General features: G+C 34.0%; 1 protein-coding gene across 2 annotated transcripts in view; it reads left to right on the plus strand.

Annotated features, from left to right (window-relative positions):
* Positions 1–23,717, plus strand: part of LOC150095106 (uncharacterized) — a 191,729-nt gene extending 168,012 nt beyond the window's left edge. For both annotated transcript variants that reach the window (XM_090411533.1, XM_090411534.1), the window contains 3 exons: positions 7,290–7,336; positions 17,920–17,978; positions 22,831–23,717. In XM_090411533.1, the coding sequence (XP_090267659.1) occupies positions 7,290–7,336; positions 17,920–17,978; positions 22,831–22,873 (149 nt within the window). In that variant the 3' untranslated portion in view covers positions 22,874–23,717. The remainder of the gene's footprint in view (positions 1–7,289; positions 7,337–17,919; positions 17,979–22,830) is intronic.
* Positions 23,718–23,942: the final 225 nt, after the last annotated feature.

The following is a 23,942-nucleotide window of genomic DNA, read 5'->3' on the forward strand; positions in this document are numbered from 1 at the left end:
CTAAAATTGTGCGGCCCATGACGCCACCACTCATCATATATTGGCTCGTATAGAATGAAGTTGGCCACGCCTGATATATACATAATCTGTTTGGCCTAAAATGAGACTTCTCTCTTCTCTTGTGCCCTCATTTAAATTATTAAAGATTCTTGAAAGAATTTTGTTAATGACACACAGCAGGTTTATGCCCATCCAGTTACATTTTCATAAATCTCCTTTCTTTTGGTATTTTTATTATTTTTGCATTCCAATCACTAGGGAAATGTCTTTTTGCCCGAATATCTTGGAATATTGGATAGAGCATATCTGATAGTTGTGATATTTAGAACCGATTTTGCAGCTCCCCATTTTCGTTTCTTTAATAGCTTTTGTTTTAATATCCAATTTAGATGGTAGGTTATTATTTTTAATTAATCTGTATATTTTTTGTTTGTTTGTATTCTATCACTGCTGATATTTAATTTGACTAAAATGACTCCAGTTTTTTTTTTGTTGAATTTTTCCATTTAGATCCTTCACTGGGACATTCTTTGGTATTGCTTCTCCAGGAAGTTTTCTTATATTGTATAACTTTACTGTTATACTTGTCAGCAGCTTGTGTCCTCAATACTAGTTCTTCAAACCATTGCTATCACTTTTCTTAACTTTTTCTTATTTAAAATATGATTTATCTTTAAGTTCATTTTCCTTTGGAGAGTATTTCTTACACAATTTCAGCTCTTGTTTCTTTCATTCACCTCCTCCACCATGAAGCACCTGTGCATGGTGGGGAGACCTCCCAGTCAATGGTGCTGGCCCTTTTCATTCTTCTTCTTTTCTTTGCTTTTCTTCATGTATTCTTCACTCTACTTCTGTCTTTTTTATTATTCTATCTTCCAGACTACCATTGCTAGGATCCAATGCCTTGCTGCTGTGCAGATGTCAAAGTAGTGCAAAGTCTTGCACTACTTTGACTTCGGCAAGACAGGGCGGTCCTGGGTGGTCTGGCTTGGCCAGGATCGGTCAACTAGTGGGGAGGTCTGCAACCCATGTTTTGGGAACAAGGTTAACGTTTTGCTGTGGTTCGTGTATGGCGTTTCTCCAGCGCAATCTTTGCTGGCCAGAGAGTGGTCATCCGTATATGGCTTGTAGTGGGTGGAGAGTTCTGGTGCCGAACCAAAACCCGCTTGAGCATGAACCCTCCGTCCTCAATTTTCAGGACCCCTAACAAAGCCCCAACCAAGTATTGTTACCATTGATACACCTTTTGACAACAAAAGCAATAGACATGGTACCAGTATAAATGCATCAGTTTTTCTTATCATCCATGCTACAAGTGAAAAGGCAATAGGGAAAATGTCACTCTTCATTCAGAAATATATAGAAGAGCGCAGATTCTCCTGAAACTGTAAGGAAACTATTTTGAAGTTTTCCTTGTAGAAACATGTTATCACATCAATAGGTGGAGTACCAATAATAGTTCAGAGTGTGAACGATCAGGGGGGGGGGGGTGACAGGTATGAGGTGCATCATGATCTGTAGCAAAGGTCAGTTGGTTCCAACCAAAAACATCATCCTTGAATTTGATATTTCTAAGCCTCCAACTTTTGTTAAAGCAAGTTATCTCAATTGTCCTGTTCAACTGTACATCCCTAATTCACTAATACTTCAAATGTCAGAAATACGGACATGGCCAAACTGCTTGTCATGACTTTATCACCTGTGCCCGTTGTGGTAAAGAGCATGATAATCATTCTTGCTCTGCCAAGAAAGCTAAATGTGTAAACGCTCTGGGAGATCACCCAGTGTACTTCCATCCATGTCAGAAATGGAAAAATGAGAAATACAAAAAAAAAAAAAAAAAAAAAAAATCGGAAAAAAACATATATCAGGATGCAAGAAGAAAGTTAGCCACCAGCACCACCACACCTGCTCTGAGATCTTTTTTTATGCTGAGAAGGTAACAGTAAAGAAAATTTCAATAGCAGCTCACATGTGCATGGGGAATTGGACAATCAGACTTATTTGTGCCTATGCTCCCACAGAAGGTTCTACTAAGGTAGAAGTGGAGGAATTTTTTGACGCTTTAGAAAAAGCAACTGACACAATGTAAAAGGAAAAGTTGTCCTTGTTAGGTATCTAAATAGCAGAGTAGGAAATGATTGTCAGACATACAAAAATATTTTGGGAAAATTTGGAGAAAAGAGCAAAGCTAATAATAATGGCAAATATCTGTTGAATTTCTGCTCAGGACATGGACTGGTTATTACTAACACCATGTTCCAACATAAAAATGTGCACAAATTCACATGGAGAGAAGAGGCAAGGAATAAGAAAAGTCTCATTGACTATGTTATTGTTGATAGTGATGTTTTCTCCCTTTCAAATCCTCTGTATACTCTGGTGTCCTGCACCAGAGTGTACAGAGGATTTGAAATTGGAAGTGATCACTATTTAGTCTTTAGCAGGATAAAATTGAATTTCATATTAAGAAGAATAATATGTAAGAAAGTTTTAAAGCGAATAAAAGTTGAGCAGCTCTCAGATGTGAACTATAGACTAAAATACACAAAGATTATTGAAAAAAAAATGAAAGAGTTTGAGAACAGGAACCAAACCTTGGAGATTCAGTGGCAAGCATTGAAGAAAACCCTGATTGATTCAGCCAGAAAGGCATGTGGTGAGGTTGTCTGCAAGGATAGAAAAATCAGAACTCTATGGTGGACACAGGAAGTTAAAGAAGCAGTGAAGGAAAAGAAGAAAGCATATCAAAAGTTCCTGGCAAATAAGTCAGCTTGTGCTCTTAAAGAATACAGAGACAAATGTAAGAAAGCGAAACACTGTAAAACTAGCTAAACAAAAGTCATGGGAGGACTTTGGCAAGAACATAGAAAATAAATGTCAATAAGGTGGTAAGATATTCTGGAGTTTGTTGAAGAAGCTTAGATGTGGAGGAAAGAGTGCTGTAAAAGGAGTTAGAGATGATAAAAGTGACATGAAAAGTGGAGAAAACAATATCCTTGAAGTATGGAGTAATTACTTCGAAAAATTGCTAAATGAAACAAGCAGGGATACCACAGTGTAAAAAAACACTCAACAGGCATACAGTCAGAAATACATATCCATACTTAAAGTAGAAAAAGCCATCAAAGGCTCGAAATGTGGAAAGGCAGTAGGAGTAGATGATATTCAACAAGAAATGCTGAAGTATGGTGGTATAAGAGTCTTACAGTGGCTGCACTGCATAGCTCAGAAAGCCTGGACAGAGAGACGAATTCCCGATGATTGCAGTAGAGCTCTAATAGTACCCATATATAAAAAGGGAAATAAAACTGAATGTGAGAATTACAGAAGTATTTCCTTACTGAGTGTTCCTGACAAGTATACGGTTGATAAGAATTGTGGAAGAAAAGCTTGGTGAAGAACAAGCTGGATTCAGGCCAAATAGAGGTTGTCAGGTTCAGATTTTCACTTTACGACAAATAGTTTAGAAAACATAGAAATATAACAAAGATCTGTATTTACGTTTTGTCAATCTGGAAAAGGCATATGACAAGGTGCCAAGAGAGAAGATATTCAATACGCTACAGTTATATGGGGTTAATGGAACATTATATCAAGCAATACTTAGTCGTTATTTGAGTTGCAAGTCAGCAGTTAGAATTGAAGTACAGGAAGATGGTTTAGTGTTAAGTCTGGTGTGAGACAAGGATGTGCATAATCCCCTCTGTTATTCATTATCTATATGAATCACATTATGAAGGAAAGTGGTATTAAACATGATATGAGAATTGGAGATGTTAATGTCAGCTCTTTGCTTTATACTTCTAAATAAATGCACTACAATGTGCAAGATTCCATGACTAAATTGAATAATTGTTGTAGTAGATATGGTATGAAGGTCAGCATTAAAAAGACAAAGACAATGAGAATGGATAGAATTGTTGAAAATGTCAACTGTATTGTGAATGGTGAACCTGTGGAACAAGTAAAACATTTCAGCTGCTTAGGCACGATTTTTAGTGAAGATGGTAAATTAAATATGGAAATAGACAACAGAGTAAATAAAGCTGGTATGGTAGGAAGTCAATTGAATAAATTCATATGGAATAAGAGAGAAATTAGTCGGAACACTAAATTAGCTGTATACAAGACAGTGTTCAAACCAGTTTTAACTTATGGATCTGAGAGCTGGGTCAGAAGTAAAACACTGGACCAAAGACTAGAGACTGCAGATATGAGCGTCCTGAGAAAGAGTAGTCGCGTGAACAAATGGCATCGATAGCAATATCATATTAAAAACGAGGATATTAGGAAAGAACTTGACATTATCAGCATCTAGGAATACGTTAGCAGAGCTAATCTCAGGTGTTATGGTCACTTAAACAGAATGGGCAAAGAATGATTAGCAAAACAAGTGTTTTCTCTGCCAGGTTGGCAGCAAAATGACCCAGAGGAAGACCAAGATATAGGTGGATTGATATGGTACAAAGTGCCTTAGACAATAGAAATATAAGATCTGATAATGTTGGGGTCTTGACAAGTAACAATGATTAGGAGGAAAATTGTAGATAGGAAGTTAGTAATGATGTAAATTTTTCATGTAGTACTATCATATCCTGTACATGTCAGGTATTTGATGTATATAGTTTAGTGTTTTGGTTAATTTATTTTATTCAATATAAATTTATTCAGATGGATTACCACCATACCAGCATTGCTTATTTTTAATATTTATTAAAAACCTAAATAGCTAAAACATTCTACTTCTGTAGATACCCCATTGAGAATGCAGTTGAAAATTTCTATACTCCTGCCTATTTACATGGTTTTTGATTTTTATGCCAAATTTGTTATTGCAGTTATTCAATTCAGAGAATCCTGGAGGCTTGCACAAAATGTGTTTTGGCAGTACAACATCTATATAAAGCAAAGAGCTAAATTTGATATCTCCTGTTGTAGTATCAGGTTTAATGCCACTTTCTTTCATAATGCAATCCATATGAATAAGATCTGTGGGAAGATAGTGTGCACCTTTTGTTACACCTTATTTATATCAAACCATCTTCCTGCATTGGTCTGTGTATGTTCTATTTATGTCATATAATTATAGCATTTTGAAAAGTTTCTCTCAGTGCCTTGTTGCAAGCCTTTTCCTTCCAGATATACAAATTATTAGATTATTATATTTCTCAACTATTTGTCTTAAAGCGAAAATCGAATCTTGACAAGCTCTATTTCAGCTGAACCCAGCTTGTTCAGCTGAAATAGAGCCAGCTTGTTCTATTTCAGCAGAGATTTAGCTTTATTCTTCTCTTCCGAGATGGACACTATGAGAGCTCTACCCTTGTCATTTGGAATTTGACCTTCTGACCAGGCTCTTTGAATTATGGGTGCATAAAACTTTTATGCATCCATATCTGAACATTTCTTGTCAAATATTCTGTATTTCAGGCTTTTGATAGTTTTGTTTTTTTCTATCTCAAGTATTGATATGTACTCTTGTTTGTTTTGAATAATTTTTACTACTGTTCTGTTACTGCTTCTTTCATTTGTCTTTCAGAGTAATTATTCCAGACATCTAGCATATCATCTTCAACTTCACCACATTCTTCTATAGCTGAATCACTGTTTTCTTCAGTTTGCTGCTGAGACTCCAAGGTTTTGTTCTTGTTTTCAAACTTTAATTTTTTTCCTGAATAATTTTTGAGTCTACAGTTCATCTATAAAACTGCTCAATTTTAATATTTTTAAACCTTTCTTACATATTCTTTTCTGTGTGATATTCATTTTTATCCTATTTAAAACAAGTGATTGATTTCAAATTGTATCCTTGTATCCTGAAACAGCATGAAGATATCAATATCAACAATAACATAGTTGATGAAACTTTTCTTATTTGCTCTATCTTTTCATATAAATTTATGCATACATTTGTTAGGACATGGCATTAGTAATGACTAGTGTATATCTCCTAAGCAGAAATACAGCAGGTACTTACCATTATTATTAGCCTTGCTCTTTTCTCCAAATCTTGCCAAAACATTTCTATATGCCTGGTAGGATTCATTTCCTACTCTGCTTTTGATCTCTAACAAGGACTACTTTTATCCATTTTCTCTATTAGCTGCCTTGCTGGATTTGAAAAATTCCTCCTTTTGAAGTTTAACTGCATTACTATACTTGATATTGTCATTCTATCAAGAAGTTTCTTTGTTTGGTGTAGAATGCTATCACCACTCCTTCCTTTCCTTAATGTTATTTCCCAAATCTGATCTGATACCTGCTTCCTGAAATACATAAGTTTTATAGTAGCTACACTACATACAGAAAGAATGATCAAATAGTTGATTTCCAGATGATGAGTTTACTACCATCTGTGAAAAATAAAACAATTGTGCGAATTAGAGAAATTTCTCTACTAAGCATTCCTTGTAAGATTTACACGAAAGCATACTTAAGAGGCTGAGAAAAATTCTGGAAGAATAGTTTTGAACAGGCTGGATTCAGGCCACATAGGGGTTATCAGGATCACATTTTCACTGAGGAGAAATCTTGGGAATATAACAAGGATTTATATTTAAGTTTTTGTGGATCTGGAAAAAGGTATAAGGTGTCGAGAGAAGGTTTTTAAAACTTATGTAGTGTAAGTGGAACTTCATACAGAGCAGTAGATGGCCTATATTTAAGCTGTGAGTCAGCAATATGAATAGACAGAAGTTAGGATAAGGCTGTTCTCTCCACTGTAATTCATCATCTGTATGGATCATGTTATGAAAGAAAATGGCATTAAACCATGTATTAGAATTCTTTTGTTGATATTAGCTCTTTGCATTACACAAATGATATACTCAGAAATATATCTGTCTAGTGTCATCTATAGGTACTTCCATGTGTTACCACTGAACTGGCATCCTTCATTCTATTTGCCTCCCATGTCTGTTAAAACTCTTTTTTAATTCAAAAGAGTAGCCATATCCCCCCTCCCTCCCATATTTCTAAAAGTTTAAAAAAAAAAAAAAAAAAAAAAAAGCTTTGGTACTGAAGGTTTATTAATTTTTGTTTACTTTCCTGGTTGTAATTAACTGCCTCCTGTTCTCATTGGAAGCTGAGGAGTAGTTTTTGCTTGGTATCTAGTGTTCATCTGTGAACATCTCATTATTGATTTTCGAATTCATGCAAATGCATGCAATGTTATTACTCATCTCTCATCTTAAATTTTATTTTGTTTTTAAATGATCAATTTGCATTAATTTTTAAAGAATGTATATCTTAGAATTTTTGCATCACTAATTCAATTTTTATTTCAGGTATTGTCATGATGTTTGCCCTGCCAAAATGTTATGAGACTCACAAGGTAAGAATTGTAAATATCTAAATTTATTTCACTGACCTGGAATAATCTTATTAGTTTTTATTCCATCTACTTATGTTATTATTTGAAAGTAATATCATCTTAGCAGGCTAAATATTATTTGGGTAGATTGAGACACTCTTTTTCTAACATGTATCCTTTGTATCTTCCTCATACATTTGAAATTATGCATTGCCTTTTAGTAGTCTTGTTGTGGTTCTCTAACCACATATAACCACATATTTTATAATACTTGAAAATATCTGCATCATTACTAGCACATATCAGAAAATCATTTCCTGATATGTCTCTCAAGGGATGTATAGGGTAATATTCAACTTGGCTTTGCTGTTCAGTTTCCTTAGAAATGCTATTTTGTTTAGCCAAATCTTAAATCTTGATCTTATTCTGAATTCCTGACATTGAACATAAGTTTTGTTAACTTCCTCTTCCCACTATTAAAGTGACCATATATATACTGCCACCTTGGATTAGTTATGTACACACAGTGAATGCTGCATGTTTGCTCTTTCATAGAACTCTGGTTTCTAGTCCTTGATATATTGGTACTTCATTTAAAAAAAAAAACAAAAATAAAACTTGTAATTGACAGTGAATTTGGCACTCCTATTTTCATCTCAAATTTGAGAATGCATGCTACTTTACTAGCTTTGCCAAACTTGCAAAAGACCTGACCTTCAAAACAATAACCTTTCAATTAACTGACCCTTGTATCCATGTCAACTGACTTCTGGTACTATGTAATTGTACTTCGGTTATCTGTTCCTTTTTAATTATCAGATCTGCAAATTGGCTTCCCGGTGCAGTCAGATGAACAGTAATTATTATAATAAGAGAAATAAAACATCATGAACCACTTTATGCTAAATGTCTCATTTACCATAAAATTGTATTTTAAATTGGTTTTCTGTTGGCACCTTACCATATGCCTTTTTCCAGATTTACAAAATAAATATGGATTGATTATATATTGAAATATATTCCCATGGTTTCTTGACATTTTCATAGTCCTGACCATCTCTGTTTAACCTGAACCTACTTTATTCTTAAAAAAGAATAAACAGTAAATAATTGTGGAACAAATGATAAAATTTTCATTTATGCAGAATTTTTAATTATTCCTGCAAGACTGATAGAAATGTTATGCATAGGAGAGAATTTGGATTAACCAGAATTTTTATAAAAGATCTGCAATCATTTTAAAACAAATACCAAAAGATATTTACTTGAAGAGTATGCAAGGCTGTAAGTTTAAATATCTAGGATGGCATAAAAAGAAGGGATATAACTTTCTATCACACGTTTATGTTAGCATATGTATGATTACATGAGTAATCTAAGAAAATAAAGTAATAAAATTACAATATTAATATTTTGCATAAAGATCTCGTATACAGTCAGAAAAATTTGGCTAGTTTTTTCTCATTCCATATAAATTTATTCGAATGGCTCCTCACCATGCTCACTTGGTTTATTATTTATTTCTAAATTTAAGTTCTCATCTTCACTCAAAGTTGCTTTTCAATAGCTGAAGTATTTTACTCATTTTATAAGCTCTCTATTGTGAATGCAGTTAATATTTTTCAGATTTCTGTCCATTTGCATTTTTTATTGTTGACCTTCATACCAAATAGAAGCTATTCAATTAAGTCATGAAAGCATGCTGGATTTATTCAGATGTATAACATCTGCATAAAGTAAGGAGCGAGTTTATTTCCAATTCTAATGTCAGGTACAGTTGACTGGTCCTTGAATGAATCTGCATGTCAGCAAATTGAAGTTATTGACTGCACATTCTCTAGTCTGCTTGCCTGAAGTTTCCAGGAGTGAAATTTTGCAATACTAATGAGACTAGTTCACCTTCACTGTCTTGTACAAGTATTGCAAAATTTTATTCCTGGAAACTCCTGTTTTTCATCCTACAAAACAGGCAAACAGACCAGAGAATGTGCTGTCTTAATATATGCTCTCTCTCTCTCTCTCCCTCCCTCCCTCCCTCCATAGCCTTAGTTGTTTCAGCCATAATGCAAAACAACCCAAAATGCTGTTTCTGCAAACAGGTTTTGTGAACATGCTTTTGTTTTAGGTTGAGATGGGAAGCAATTGATATTATTTAGTCTCTAGAGCAGAAACATGGATTTTCTAGCCTACTCATTGTATTTATAAGATACTAACTTTTGCAATCTTCTGTTCCTAATGAAACTGAATAATTGAGAGATTGCTGTTGTGTATTTTAGATATCAACTTACCATTTCATTTTTATCCATGACTCTATGTTTTAGATGTGTGCAATGGAACAAATATATTTATTGCATTTGTTTGTAAGCTTTTTAACAAACATAGTGTATTTTAAATTATCTAATAAAGGAAGAGCGATGTAGGGATAATTGAAAAACATATAATTCAAACTTGTTACCTCAGAAAGTTGCCGAAGTTGGATTAACTTTAAATCAAATCCAAGTCTAGCAGCTTTCAGCTGAAACTGAAGAAAACATTGATTCAGGCAGAGGCATCTGGTTACATTATTGGTAAGGATACAAAAATCAGAACTCCATGGTGGACTCAGGAAGTTTAAGGAGACAACGAAAAGTATCCAAGTCCTGGCAAGGAAGTCAGCTTGTGCGCTGAGAGAATAGAGAAAAATATAAGAAAGTGAAGCACTGTATAAAACTACTAAACAAACCATTAGAAGACTTTGGGAAGAATATAAAAAATCAAATAAAATAGGGATGTTAAGGGTCAAAACTGTATAACTGAGAGGAGACCATATACCCTTTAAAGGAATGCAGAGAACCGACCAGGGCCTCTGACCTAATGTCAAATCCATACCTTCTTGTGATAGCCTCTGTTAGGTATATACCCAGATACTGAACGAATGAGGATGGGCTGGCAATTTGGGATTTAGCCGATCAAATTGTATTCTTAATGGCTTAAACCACAATATTAAATGATGGTACAACATGACAGAATTTCATGCTGGTTGGGGCATCGCCTGGTTAAACAAGGACCCTGTTGTTTTTGCCAGGGAACCAGGGCAAACAGGTGAAAAGTCAGCTACTGGAACCAACTCAGTATCACCAGAGTTAAAGATCGTACTATCAACGTAAGAATCCTGAATGGCAACGAAATGGAACTAGCTGAGGAATTGGATAAGTACCAGATCGATATAATAGGAATGACTGAAACAAAAAAAAAAAAAAAAGCAAAGTGGCAAGATCTTTCTGAGCAATAAATACAAAATGTTATATTCAGGCAATGACAATCAAGGAAAAGGAGTAGCCATTTCAACACTAAATACGAGGCTAATCTTCTTGAATGGCAAGCAATTTCAAGTAGAGTGATGTGGGGAACTAGACAATGAGACTTATTTGTGCCTATGGTCCCACAGAAGATTCTACTAAAGTAGAAGTGGAAGAATTTTTTTTGAGGCATTAGCGCAGTGGTTCTTAACCGGTGTTCTGCGAACTGGTTATAAGTGTTCCGCTGGTGAAAGATGTCACATGACATCTTTACCAAAAAAAATTAAATCAAGTCAAGACCTTTAAAAGCATGCCTTTTTAAAAAAAAGTTTGCATAATCTAGGGAACCAAGTACGAATATTTACTTTTTGCACACTGAAATAAGATGGTTATCCAGGGGTAAAGTGCTATTCCAAATTTTAGAACTTAAGAATGAATTTCATTTTTTCAAAATGTAGGTACAAATGCTTTTGTAAAATGTTTTCAAAATGATATTTGCTGTTGTTAAAATGGCATGTTTAGCCAATATTTTTAATTACTTAAATAGCATTAATACAAGTATCCAAGAGAAAAATGAAAATATCTTGACATCCACTGACAAATCGTTAGCTTTTAAGAAAAAAAGTATCACTTTGGAAAAACTGCATAGCAGAAAAAATAAGTAGATGTTTCCTTTGCTCTATAATAAAAATGTTGAGGGAATTATTTCCATTATATACATTTAACAGTATTGAAAGAAAAGATTTCAACTTACTTTCCTTCTTTAAATCCACACAATTATGACTGGATACAAAATCCATTTGGCACAGTTAATACATTGAGTTGAGAATTTTCATTACAAGAAGAACAATTAGTTATCTTGTCAATGGATCGTACTCTAAAAATGATTCTCTGAAATAACTCAAGGAATGCAGAGAACCGACCAGGGCCTCTGACCTAATGTCAAATCCATACTTTCTTGTGATAGCCTCTGTTAGATATATACCTGGATATTAGGAATTTTGGATTTTTGTCCATTCCAAATACCCAGATCTCTCCACAAGAGCACAGAAAATTTTTTGTTACAGTTTTCAATATCATATTTGTGAGAGCTTGGTTTCTCAGTATTAACATATAAAAACTAAAGTGTGAATGACTCTCTAATATAGAGTAGGAAATGGTTGTCAGACATACAAAAATATTTTGGGAAAATTTGGAGAAAAGAACAAACTGATAATGGCAAATACCTGTTGGATTTCTGCTCAGGACATGGACTGGTTATTGCTAACACCATGTTCCAACATGAAAGTAGTGCACAAATTCACATGGAGAGAAGATGCAAGGAATAAGAAAAGTCTCATTGACTGTTATTGTTGATAGTGATGTTTTTTCCCTGGTGTAGGATACTAGTGTATAGAGGATTTGAAATTGGAAATGATTTAGTCTTGAGCAGGATAAAATTGAATTTCATATTGGAAAGAAGAACATGTAAGAAAGTTTTAAAGCGAATAAAAGATGAGCAGCTCTCAGATGTGAACTGTAGAAATATACAAACATTATTCAAGAAAAAAATGAATTTGAGAACAGGAATCGAACTTTGGAGATTCAGTGACAAGCTCTGAAGAAAACGTTGATTGATTTAGCCAGAGAGGCGTGTGGTGAGGTTGCCTGCAAGGATAGAAAAATCAGAACTCCATGGTGGACACAGGAAGTTAAAGAGTCATCATCATCATCAAATTCCTGCCATGTACCCTCAAGGGGTGTACAGGATATGACAGTACTACATGAAAAAATTACATCATTACTAACTTCCTATCTACAATTTTCCTCCAAATCAGTCTGTTACTTGTCAAGACTCCAACATTATCAGATCTTATATTTCTATCGTCTAAGGCACTTTGTACCCTATCAATCCACCTATATCTTGGTCTTCCTCTGGGTCGTTTTCCTGCCAACCTGGCAGAGAACACTTGTTTTGCTAATCTTTCCTCTCCCATTCTATTTAAGTGACCATACCATCTGAGATTAGCTCTGCTAATGCATTCCTGGATGCTGACAATGTCAAGTTCTTTCCTAATATCCTCATTTTTAATATGATATTGCCATTGATTCCATCTGTTCACGCCTCTAATCTTTCTCAGGACTCTCATATCTGCGGTCTCTAGTCTTTGGTCAAGTGTTTTACTTCTGACCCAGCTCTCAGATCCATAAGTTAAAATTGGTTTGAACACAGTCTTGTATACAGCTAATTTAGTGTTCCAACTAATTTCTTTCTTATTCCATATGAATTTATTCAATTGACTTCCCACGATACCAGCTTTGCTGATTCTGTTGTCTATTTCTATATTTAGTTTACCATCTTCAGTAAAAATTGTGCCTAAGTAGCTGAAATGTTTTACTTGTTCCACAGGTTCTCCATTCACAACACAGTTGACATTTTCAATGATTCTGCCTATTTTCATTGTCTTTGTCTTTTTATTGCTGACCTTCATACCATATCTATTACAACAGCTATTCAATTTAGTCAGAGAATCTTGCAGACTTGTAGCGGATTTATTTAGAAGTATAACATCATCCGCATAAAGCAAAGAGCTGACATTAACATCTCCAAGTTTGATATCAGGTTTAATACCACATTCCTTCATAATGTGATCCATATAGATAATGAATAACAGAGGGGATAATGTACATCCTTGTCTCACACCAGATTTAACATTAAAACATCTTCCTGTACTTCCTTCAATTCTAACTGCTGACTCACAACTCAAATAAAGACTAAGTATTGCTTGATATAATGCCCCATTGACACCATATAACTGCAGCGTATTGAATAGCTTCTCTCTTGGCACCTTGTCATATGCCTTTTCCAAATCGACAAAACTTAAATACAGCCTTAAATACAGTTAAAGAGTCAGTGAAGGAAAAGAAGAAAGCCTATCAAAAGTTCCTGGCAAATAAGTCAGCTTTCGATCTTAGAGAATACAAAGACAAATGTAAAAAAGCTAAACACTGTGTAAAATTAACTAAAACAAAAGTCATGAGAAAACTTTGGTAAAAACATCATCAAATTCCTGACATGTACCCTCAAGGGGTGTACAGGATATGATAGTACTACGTGAAAATTTACATCATTACTAACTTCCTATCTACAATTTTCTTCCAAATCAGTCTATTACTTGTCAAGACTCCAATATTATCATTATCAGATCTAATATTTCTATTGTCTAAGGCACATTGTACTGTATCAATCCACCTATATCTTGGTCTTCCTCTGGGTCGTTTTCCTGCCAACCTGGCAGAGAACACTTGTTTTGCTAATCTTTCCTCACCCATTCTGTTTAAGAGACCATACCACCTGAGATTAGCTCTGCTAATGCATTCCTGGATGTTGACAATGTCAAGTTCTTTCCTAATATCCTCGTTTTTAATATGATATTGCCATTGATGCCATCTATTCATGCCTCTAATCTTTCTCAGGACTCTCATATCTGCAGTCTCTAGTCTTTGGTCAAGTGTTTTACTTCTGACCCAGCTCTCAGATCCGTTAATTAGCTGTATACACTGACTTGTATACAGCTAATTTAGTGTTCCGACTAATTTCTCTCTTATTCCATATGAATTTATTCAACTGACTTCCTACCATACCAGCTTTACTGATTCTGTTTTCTATTTCCATATTTAATTTACCATCTTCAGTAAAAATCATGCCTAAGTAGCTGAAATGTTTTACTTGTTCCACAGGTTCCCCCGTTCACAACATAATTGACATTTTCGACAATTCTACCTATTTTCATTGTCTTTGTCTTTTTAATGCTGACCTTCATACCATACTATTTAATAGTTATTCATACCATGGTTATTCAATTTAGTCAGGGACTCTTGCAAACTTATAGCAGATAGTGGTAAGAACATAGAAAATAAATATCAAGAAGGTGGCAAGATATTCTACAGGTTGTTGAAGCTCAGAAATTGATTGTAAAAGAAATTAGAGATGATAAAAGTGATATGAAAACTGAAGAGAAAAAGATATCCTTGAAGTATGGAGTAATTACTTTGGAAAATTGCTAAATGAAACTAGCAGTGATGACAGCACAGTGATTAAAAAAAAAAAAAAAAAAAAAAAAACTGACCAGGTATGCAATCATGAATACATATCCATACTTGAAGTAGAAAAAGCCATCAAAGGCTTGAAATGTGGAAAGGCAGTGCTGGAGTAGATGATATTCTACCAGAAATGCTCGAGTATGGAGGTATAAAAGTCTTACAATGGCTGCACTGCATACCTCGGAGCTCATGGACAAGTGACGAATTCCAGATGATTAGCGTATAGCTCTCATAGTACCCATATACAGGGTGTTTCAAAAAGAATGACCCGATTTCAAATAATTATATTTAATAATGAAAATGTGTACAGTTACAAAATAAGTTACCAAGTATGAAGTAAAGCCTAAAGTTTCACTCACCACAATTACAAATGCTCAATGTGCCCTCCACCTGCTGCATGGACAACTTCAAGATATATTATACAATTTTCAAATTGGGACATTCTTTTTGAAACACCTGTATAAAAAGGGAAATAAACCTGAATGTAAGAATTACAGAGGTATTTCTCTACTGAGTATTCCTGGTAAGATTTATGCCAGTATACTTGAGAAATGGTTGAAGGATTGTGGAAGAGAAGCTTGGTGAAGAACAAGCTGGATTCAGGCCAAATAGAGACTGTCAGGATCAGATTTTCATTTACAACAAATAGTTGAGAAATCATGGGAATATAACAAAGATCTGTATTTAATATTCAAGTTTTGTAGATCTGGAAAAGGCATATGACAAGGTGCCAAGAGAGAAGCTATTTAAAATGCTACAGTTGTAGTCAGTGAGACATTATATATCAACAATACTTTTTTTTTTAGTTGCAAGTTAATAGTTAGAATTGAAGTACAGGAAGATGGTTTAATGTTAAATCTGGTGTGAGACAAGGATGTACATTATTCCCTCTGTTATTCATTATCTTTATGGATCACATTATGAAGGAAAGTGGTATTAAATCTGATATCAAAATTGGAGATGTTAATATCAGCTCTTTGCTTTATTCAGATTATGTTATACTTCTAAATAAATCTGCTACAAGTCTGCAAGATTCCCTGACTAAATTGGATAATTGTTGTAATAGATAAGGTACGAAGGTCATCAATAACAAAACAGACAATGAAAATAGGCATAAGCATTGAAAATATGAACTGCATTGTGAATGGAGATCCTATAGAACAAGTAGAACATTTCAGCTACTTAAGCATGATTTTTAGTGAAGATCGTAAATTAAATATGGAAATAGACAAAAGAATCAGCTAAGCTGGTATGGTAGTAAGTTAACTGAATAAATTTATATGGCATAAGAGAGAATTTAGTCAAAACACTAAATTAGCTGTATACAAGACAGTATTCAAACCAGTTTTAGCTTATGGATCTGAGTTTGAAGTAAAACACTTGACCAAAGACTAGACCACAGATATGAGAGTCCTGAGAAAGATTAGGGGGGGGGGGGCTTGAACAGGCAATATGATATTAAAAACGAGGATATTAGGAAAGAACTTAACATTGTTAGCAGAGCTAATCTCAGGTGGTATGTCACTTAAACAGAATGGGCAAGGAAAGATTAGCCAAAACAAGTGTTCTCTGCCAGGTTGGCAGGAAAAGACCCAGAGGATGACCAAGATATGGGTGGATTGATATGGTAAAAAGTGCCTTGACAGGTAATAGATTGATTTAGAGGAAAATTGTAGATAGAAAGTTAGTAATGATGTAAATTTTTCATGTAGTACTATCATATCTTGTACACCTCTTAGGGTAAATATCAGGAATTTGATGGGGGAAAAAATAAATATCCAGAAGGTAGCAAAATATTCTGGAGACTATTTTAGCTTAGAAATGTTACTAATAGGAATCGGATAATAAAGATGTGAAAACTGAAGATAACTATTCTAGGTGTCTAAAGTAATTACTTTGAAAGATTGCTAATGAAACATTCAGTAACAGCACAGTGGTAGGGAAAACATTCAAGAGGAATACAATCAGAGGTTGGTAGTTGTGTTAATTTGAGGTAGAAAAAGCAACTGAATAACCTTAAAATGGGAATAGGCAGCTAGATAGATTTTTGACTAAAAATGCTCAGATATGGAGGTATACAAGTTTTACAATGGTTATATTGCATAATAATTCAGAGTGGAATTCCAGATGATGAGTAGAGCTCCCATCTATAAAGGGAAATCAAACAGTGAGAATTGTTGCAGAGGAATTTCTTTTCTGAGTGTTCCTGGCAATATTTATACAAGTACACTTAAAAAAAAAAAAAAAAAAAACTAAACTCTGGAAGAGAAGCTTAGAAAAATCTGCCCATTTTTAATACTTAATACGCCTTGTGCATGCTTGCACACACACACAAAAGATCGGATGGAATTTATTAACGAGTTTCTTGAAATGTAGGGGGTTTCAATCATTGGTATGGGAGTACAAGCTGGGTTCAGCCTAAATGGAGAGGTTTTGGTTTAAGACAAATAGTTGAGAAATCGTTGGATTATAACAAAGATCTGTCAGTTTTGTAGATCTGGAAAAGGCATATGACAAGGTGCCAGGAGAAATGCTATTTAAAATACTGTAGCTATGTGGTGTAAATAGGACATCATATTGAGCAATATGTAATCTGTATACATGAATTGTAAGTTGGCAGTTAAACATTGAAGGAAATACAGGAAGATGGTTTGATGTTAAATCAGCTAAGACAACAATGCATGTTACCTTCACTGTTAATCTATATGGATCACATTATAAAGGAACGGGACAGTAAACGTGGTATCAAAATTGGAGATGTTCATTTCGGCTCTTTTATGCAGATGTTGTACTACTAAATAAATCCAGTGCAATGCAGTTTTCCCTGTTTAAAGTGAATATCCCAGTGTGTCCTATGTCTGTAGATGTGCATGTTCATGGGCTGATTTTGTCTGTTCTGGGGAACGAAAGACCCAGAGAATCTTATCTACCTTGATGGGTAACATTAAAAATATTGATGTCAAGTTAGTATGGCATGAAAAACATTACATCATTACTAAATTATCCTGTACAATAGAATGCATTTGGGAACAAAAGAAAAATATAGAGGAAAAGGTTTTTTAGTAGCTGTTGTCAAAACTGCAATTGAAGTATCTTGTGCTGTTTACATATAAAAATTTTATGTAGCATACCTTCTGAATTTCTCATTGGTAATTCTTTTTTGTCCATTGCATAATATATTGAGTTAATTGGCACTGTTTTGTTAATATCATAACCATATATATTTTTTTTTATTATTCCTAGACTCAGATTGACCACTATCTAGATCTTATCCATAAGCAGATTGGAGATGTTGTTGGAAAGTAAGTTAATTCAATAAATTTCACCAATTTTTTTTTATAATAATTCTCTTTCAAAAAAACATTTTGTGATCCACAACTAAGTGAAACAGATCTGTTATTATTCATCACAATGTATATACATTAATCGAAAACGCACTAAACCGAATATAATAACCTATGGGGAAATGTATAATTTGTTCCTCATGTTTCTTTTTTGACCCTTATTTTTTTTATAAAAGAATTGGGTATGTCTCAGGGCCTAGTTAAAGGAAAACCATGAAGCTGAAAGACAATAAAACATATTCAGAATATAAATTTATTATTCTACTTCTTAACAAAGAATTGAGCTAACGTAGTTTGGTGGGCATTCTGTTTCTTTTTCCATACAACTGACGGTATGGCCCTATTTCCTCTTCTGCAAATTTTAATGGTTCTCTCTTCACCAGGGTCACTTTCTAAGCATTGCTGCTTAAAAACTTCAATTGTATGAAAAATATTTTCAAATTGTTTCTGTGAAACCTCTTTGGGCTTGTCAGTGATTAAATTTTCTTCAGAATCTTCCTGCTGTGTATCTAAATTTAGCAGGTTAGAATCACTCAACTTCTCGAATGAGCTTTAACTTAGATTCAAATACAAACTTATTTATTAATTACTGACTATTTACGAAAAACAAAACTACATTAGAGCCTACCAGTTTCGCCAGCAAACTGTCGGGGGAGGATCCCATAGCTGTCCCATCTAATTGTTTGTATATTTTCCCTTTCCATGTAAAATAACCTGCCTGTGAATTAATAGCTGAAATATCAGGGAGAAATTGTTTTCAATGAACAATTCGGTGAACACAAAAAATATATCCGGCACTTTCGCTATGGCAAGTCAGGTCTGGCAGACCATGCTTTGGATACCCCTGCACACAGGATCAATTGGGGGAAAAAAAAAAAGTACTGCACAGAAGCTTTTATAAGTCAGAGAGAGGTTGTTCCTGGAATCAACCAGAAGCCTTGAAACATACTCCAAACCTCAACAAATGCCTGTATAAATCTACCAAAGATTTGGGAAACAATCATCCTCAGAACAAATTAATGTTGTTGTTTTTAAACTTAGATGGTGCCTAATTAGGACTTTAGTCTTTGTATTGCACGCTACAATTACTCATACTAGTCCCACTGTTAAACCGTATTGCGGTTGTCTTGCTACTCTAACGAACTTTATTTGTATGCTCTGAAGACTGGATATAATACCAGCGAAATATTAGCATTTTAAGTTAATAAATAGTTTTCTATATGGATCACATTATAAAGGAACGGGACAGTAAACATGGTATCAAAATTGGAGATGTTCATTTCAGCTCTTTTATGCAGAAATTTTTTTATGCAAAAATTTTCTTATCAATCTGTATTCGTATATATACCGTTAAAATCCAATCAACATAAACCAGATTGTTTCTACTGAATTTTGGGTTCAAAGTTCTAAATGTTTAATGCTCCTATGAGAACTTGTTTGTGTTTTTGTTTTTTTATCCTGATATGTAAAAGTATTGTTAATATTAAGGTAATATTATAAAACGGTGCTAAAATACAGTAGAAAAAGTACAAATTTGCTAGTATTGAAACTAGGGATATTGAAAATCTTCAAAATCTGAAGACTATAGCATTATTAGGTAGATATGGAATTAGAAAAAAGTCAGTGTTAAAAATGTTAGATAGTATAGCAATTTTATTATAAAACATGTTATTAATGAACATGTACTTAGTTTTCCAGGTGCTAAATTCAAAGTAATGAAGGCAGTAGGAAAACAAAAGTGGTAGTTCTCATAGGTATAACAAAAAGGAGGTGCAAGGATTTACTAGAAGTGAATGAAGAATGAGAAAGTGAAAATGGTTAATCTCTTACCAAGATATGATAGTACTAGATTAAGAAGGCTATGGTGGCAAATTAGAATGTAGCTGTAGAAGGAAGGTTTGCAAGTTTTTAGATGCGTAAAATGAGTTTGAAGGATGAATGGATTTATAAGCATAACAGCCTGCACTTATATTGAGTATCAGGAGTCTGGAGAAATTATTAGTATGAGACCCAATAGAGATCATGATGGGAGGAATGGTTGAGCATCCATGCATAAGTGATTAAGTTATGCAGCTAGTAATGTTACAAATGGTGATTATCATGGTGAAAAGACTGTTCATCTGGTTTGGACTTGCACAGAACCTTTACATGTACTTAAGTAAAGCAATAGATGTGAATAGAGATCTGAAAGTTGTTCAGCTAGATCATATAGACAATAATGATATTATATTATTTTGAGTCCATTTAGAATAGAAGCTATAGATGGTGCGAGGTAAGGTTGCCTTGTAGTCAAATAACAAGGACTGTATTACAGGCTTAATGGATCAGTTATTGAAGATGAAATACATTGCCAAATCAACCTTAATGGGTGTTAAACAAGTGATCGTGCATGAGCTTCATTATATCTGGAGATTGGATAACAGTGAGATCTCATGAGAAGAATGAAGCTGAATTTGAGCTTTTGTGAGGCAACTTTGAGAGAAGTAACTCATTGTCAAAGAGTGTTATAGTGTCAGATTTCAAGACATGAGTGATCTGCCTTCACTTAACTGATCGTGCTGTGGCTGGGAAGTGCCTAAATATATAATGTTTTTTCATTCAAAAAAAAGTTGTACTGAACTACAAAGCAGGAAATTAACCAGCTGAATACCAATTTAATCCCATGGGAAGAAGAGCAGTAGCATATGGTAAGTATTAAAGATGCATCGATTTATAAATGTGTCCATAGTTTGAAGAATAAATAGGGTAGGAGTGATTACAAGTGGTGTGCATATGGAAATATTCTCTACAAGCTACAAACTTAAAAAAAAAAAAAAAAAACCTTTGTAAATGAAAGAATAAATTTGAAAAAATAACTGCTGAATCTAGGTAGCAGACGCAAAAGAGATTGTTCGTCTAATGAGTGTTGTTTTGCTAAAAGTTGTCAATTGGGTATGTGCAACACATGGAGCTCAATCCGTCCTCTACACTAGGAAAAGGGAAGGTGGAAAAGAATTCCACCTTTCCTTTTCTGCCCAGGGAAAGATTGTTTCTGCTGCCTTGCAGATGGACCTTTCCTAACACACACACACACACACACACACACACACACACACACACACACACACACACACACACACACACTTGTCTTAGTCTTCATATTCTAGTTACATTCAGTCTGAGTGTATTCTTCTATACACTCAGTCTGAAATCTGCCAAATACCCAGATCAGTGACATTTTCACCACCTAAAGTTTATTTTACTGCTAGTATCACATTATTTTAACTCAATTTTTTTTTTTTAAATAGAATTGACTCACTATATAGACTTTTAAGAAGCAAAGAAAAATGTTTAATGGAAGGTCTGTTGTAGTGAATTTCCATTAACTTGACCAAATCACCATATTGCATTAGTGCAAAGTTATTTGGGAGTTATTATAGTGAGTAATTTCATTGAAATTGTTACACTGAGTGGATATTTTATACTTTGCACAATAAATATCTCCTGTCATATATCATTGGTTTCAGGCAATTTCAATCCCTTTAAAAGTGATGTAATTGTTGAGCATAGTCTCTTATTTTTAAGTAATTGCTTTAACATGTTTGTTCTCCATCATTTCTACATAATGAATGCTGAATGTGTAACCCTGAGAGAAAAAATTCTTAGATCATCCTTATAACACACAAATGTCAGATTTGAAGTGCTAGAAAGATATAAGTGCAAAGAAAAAACTAAAAACATTTGCAAAAAGATAACTGAATAAAATTCAGTGGACTGATGTAAATTATAAGACCTGATTATCAGTCCTGGTGGACAGGAAGTAATGATGTTAAACTTTTCACATAGCAAAGGTTCCAGGATCAAAGGATCCTGGAACAACTGCCCTTGAAGATGCATATCAGGAATTTGACAGTGGATAGAATTGTTTTTCGGGAGTCTGATCCTTAATGTGAAATACCATATAAGCTGATCTTATCTACTGCTGCATATTTGCTGTCTTCTTCTGTTATCTATCTTAAATAGACGACCATGAAGTATCACTTGTCATGTGTTGTTTGTGGGTGTGCTTTTAAATTGAATGCGAGATAATGTTGCTAACATACCAGGAGATTTCTCTCTCAAACTTGGTTCCTTTTAGTTGGCTCATAAGATTACACACCCTTTATTAAAACATGTGCAGATAGAAATGTCAGCTTTTAAGCTGCTGTCCTGATGTCAATTCGACAGCATTTTTCCATAATGAACTGGAGTTAAATTTTCCTTGTGTATATTGACGTAGTCATTCCAAGACTACTTAATACAGATTGAGTGCATTTCGTTCTATGTCCTTGTTAAAAGATCTTTCAGAATGTGACATTTGTGCTGTCTCCATACATTTGGAAGAGTACAAAGATGTTAATTACCTGCTATGACTTCCCAAGTTATCTCCTGTGAACATCCTTGCAGATGTCTTATTTAACACTGCTTATACACTGGGCTGCATCTACTGAAATTTTATAAGCATTACCATTTTGTTCATTATCACTATACACTAAACATATAAATTTAGTTTAATCCTTTATCCAAGTGTGAGCAAACAAAGTTTGTGCCTGAAAGTATCTTCAGGACTGGGGTAAGGTGGTACAACACCATGTAGCTGTGTTGTACCTACCACCTTACCCCAGTCCTGAAGATACTTTCTGGTGCAAACTTTGTTTGCACACACTTGGATAAAGGATTAAACTAAATTTATTATACTCTAACCAAGTGAAAAATAAACTTTCAACACTAAACATAATTTGATAGATTTATGTAAAATGTAGAATAACAGCTTTGTATGTTTTGATTTTAGGGTGAAATCAAAGATTCCTTTGGGGAAGAAGAAAGAGCAGTAAAACAAATTCTGCTGTGACCAGCATTATAACATTAATTAAAATGAGCTACAACAAGCTCAAACTTCATGCATGCCACAGTTTCCTGGGTCAATTTTTACGAAGATGCAACAACAGGTGTAGTAAACTTGCCACATCATCTACCTATAACTAGTATATTACCAGTCACAGCTTCCGACTTGCACCATTGCACACATGAATTAGTCATTTTTACAAAATTTCAATGCAGTCCTTTTTATCTTGGTTCTGCATGTGATGTTTGTATTTCAGTGAAACTATTTGTGTTAAAAATCTTGTAAAAAAATTCTAAAATATTTTATGGTGTGTTTGTTAGTTACAAGGGGCTTTGTTGAGATTAGAAATGTTGGCATTGTAGTTTGGATACTCGAATCTCTTGTCAAGTTCCACATACTGCTATTGAACTAGATATTTCAAGCTTTGCATCCGCACTTACATTTTGGAGGTGCCACTAAATGTTCCATAATGTCAGTGGTGTGATGTAGCCTTGTAAACATGTATACCTGTTGTCGTTGTCATGATACACTAGGTATGTTGTATCAAGTTCATTTTCTGATATTTGTAGGCTTCTGACATCATTTCAATCTTAAATAAAATTGGCTTGTTAAACACTGTTTTTGTGTTATTTTGAAAATTGTCTTCTCATTCCTCCTATCCCTCTGATTGTACAATTTTTGTGTGTGTGTAATAAACATTGAAGTTTTGGTACATTTAAAAATAAGAGCATTATATGTAGTGGCTACATTTCCTGATATAATGTTAACTTCAAAATAATTTATCAAGTAAATTTATGTAGACAAAGAAAAATAAAGACCATAAACAATGCTTACCTTTTAGTTGTGTATTTTTAACTTTTTTTTATTTGCATTCTTAAACTGATATAGTTAACAAAATTATATGAACATTTCATCTCAAGTCATTTTGATCAGAAACGACAGGAAAACCCAATTAATTTCTTACCTTATCTGAAATGATCTCATTCCTGTACCAGTCAAATAGCTCATGCCCATTTTAACTTTTTGAAAAATGCTAATTTTAAATTATTATATAGCTT

This window comes from Typopeltis vanoorti, chromosome 21, assembly GCF_054136105.1.
Source record: "Typopeltis vanoorti isolate ZY-2024b chromosome 21, IOZ_Tvanoo_1.0, whole genome shotgun sequence".
NCBI lineage: Eukaryota > Metazoa > Arthropoda > Arachnida > Uropygi > Thelyphonidae > Typopeltis > Typopeltis vanoorti.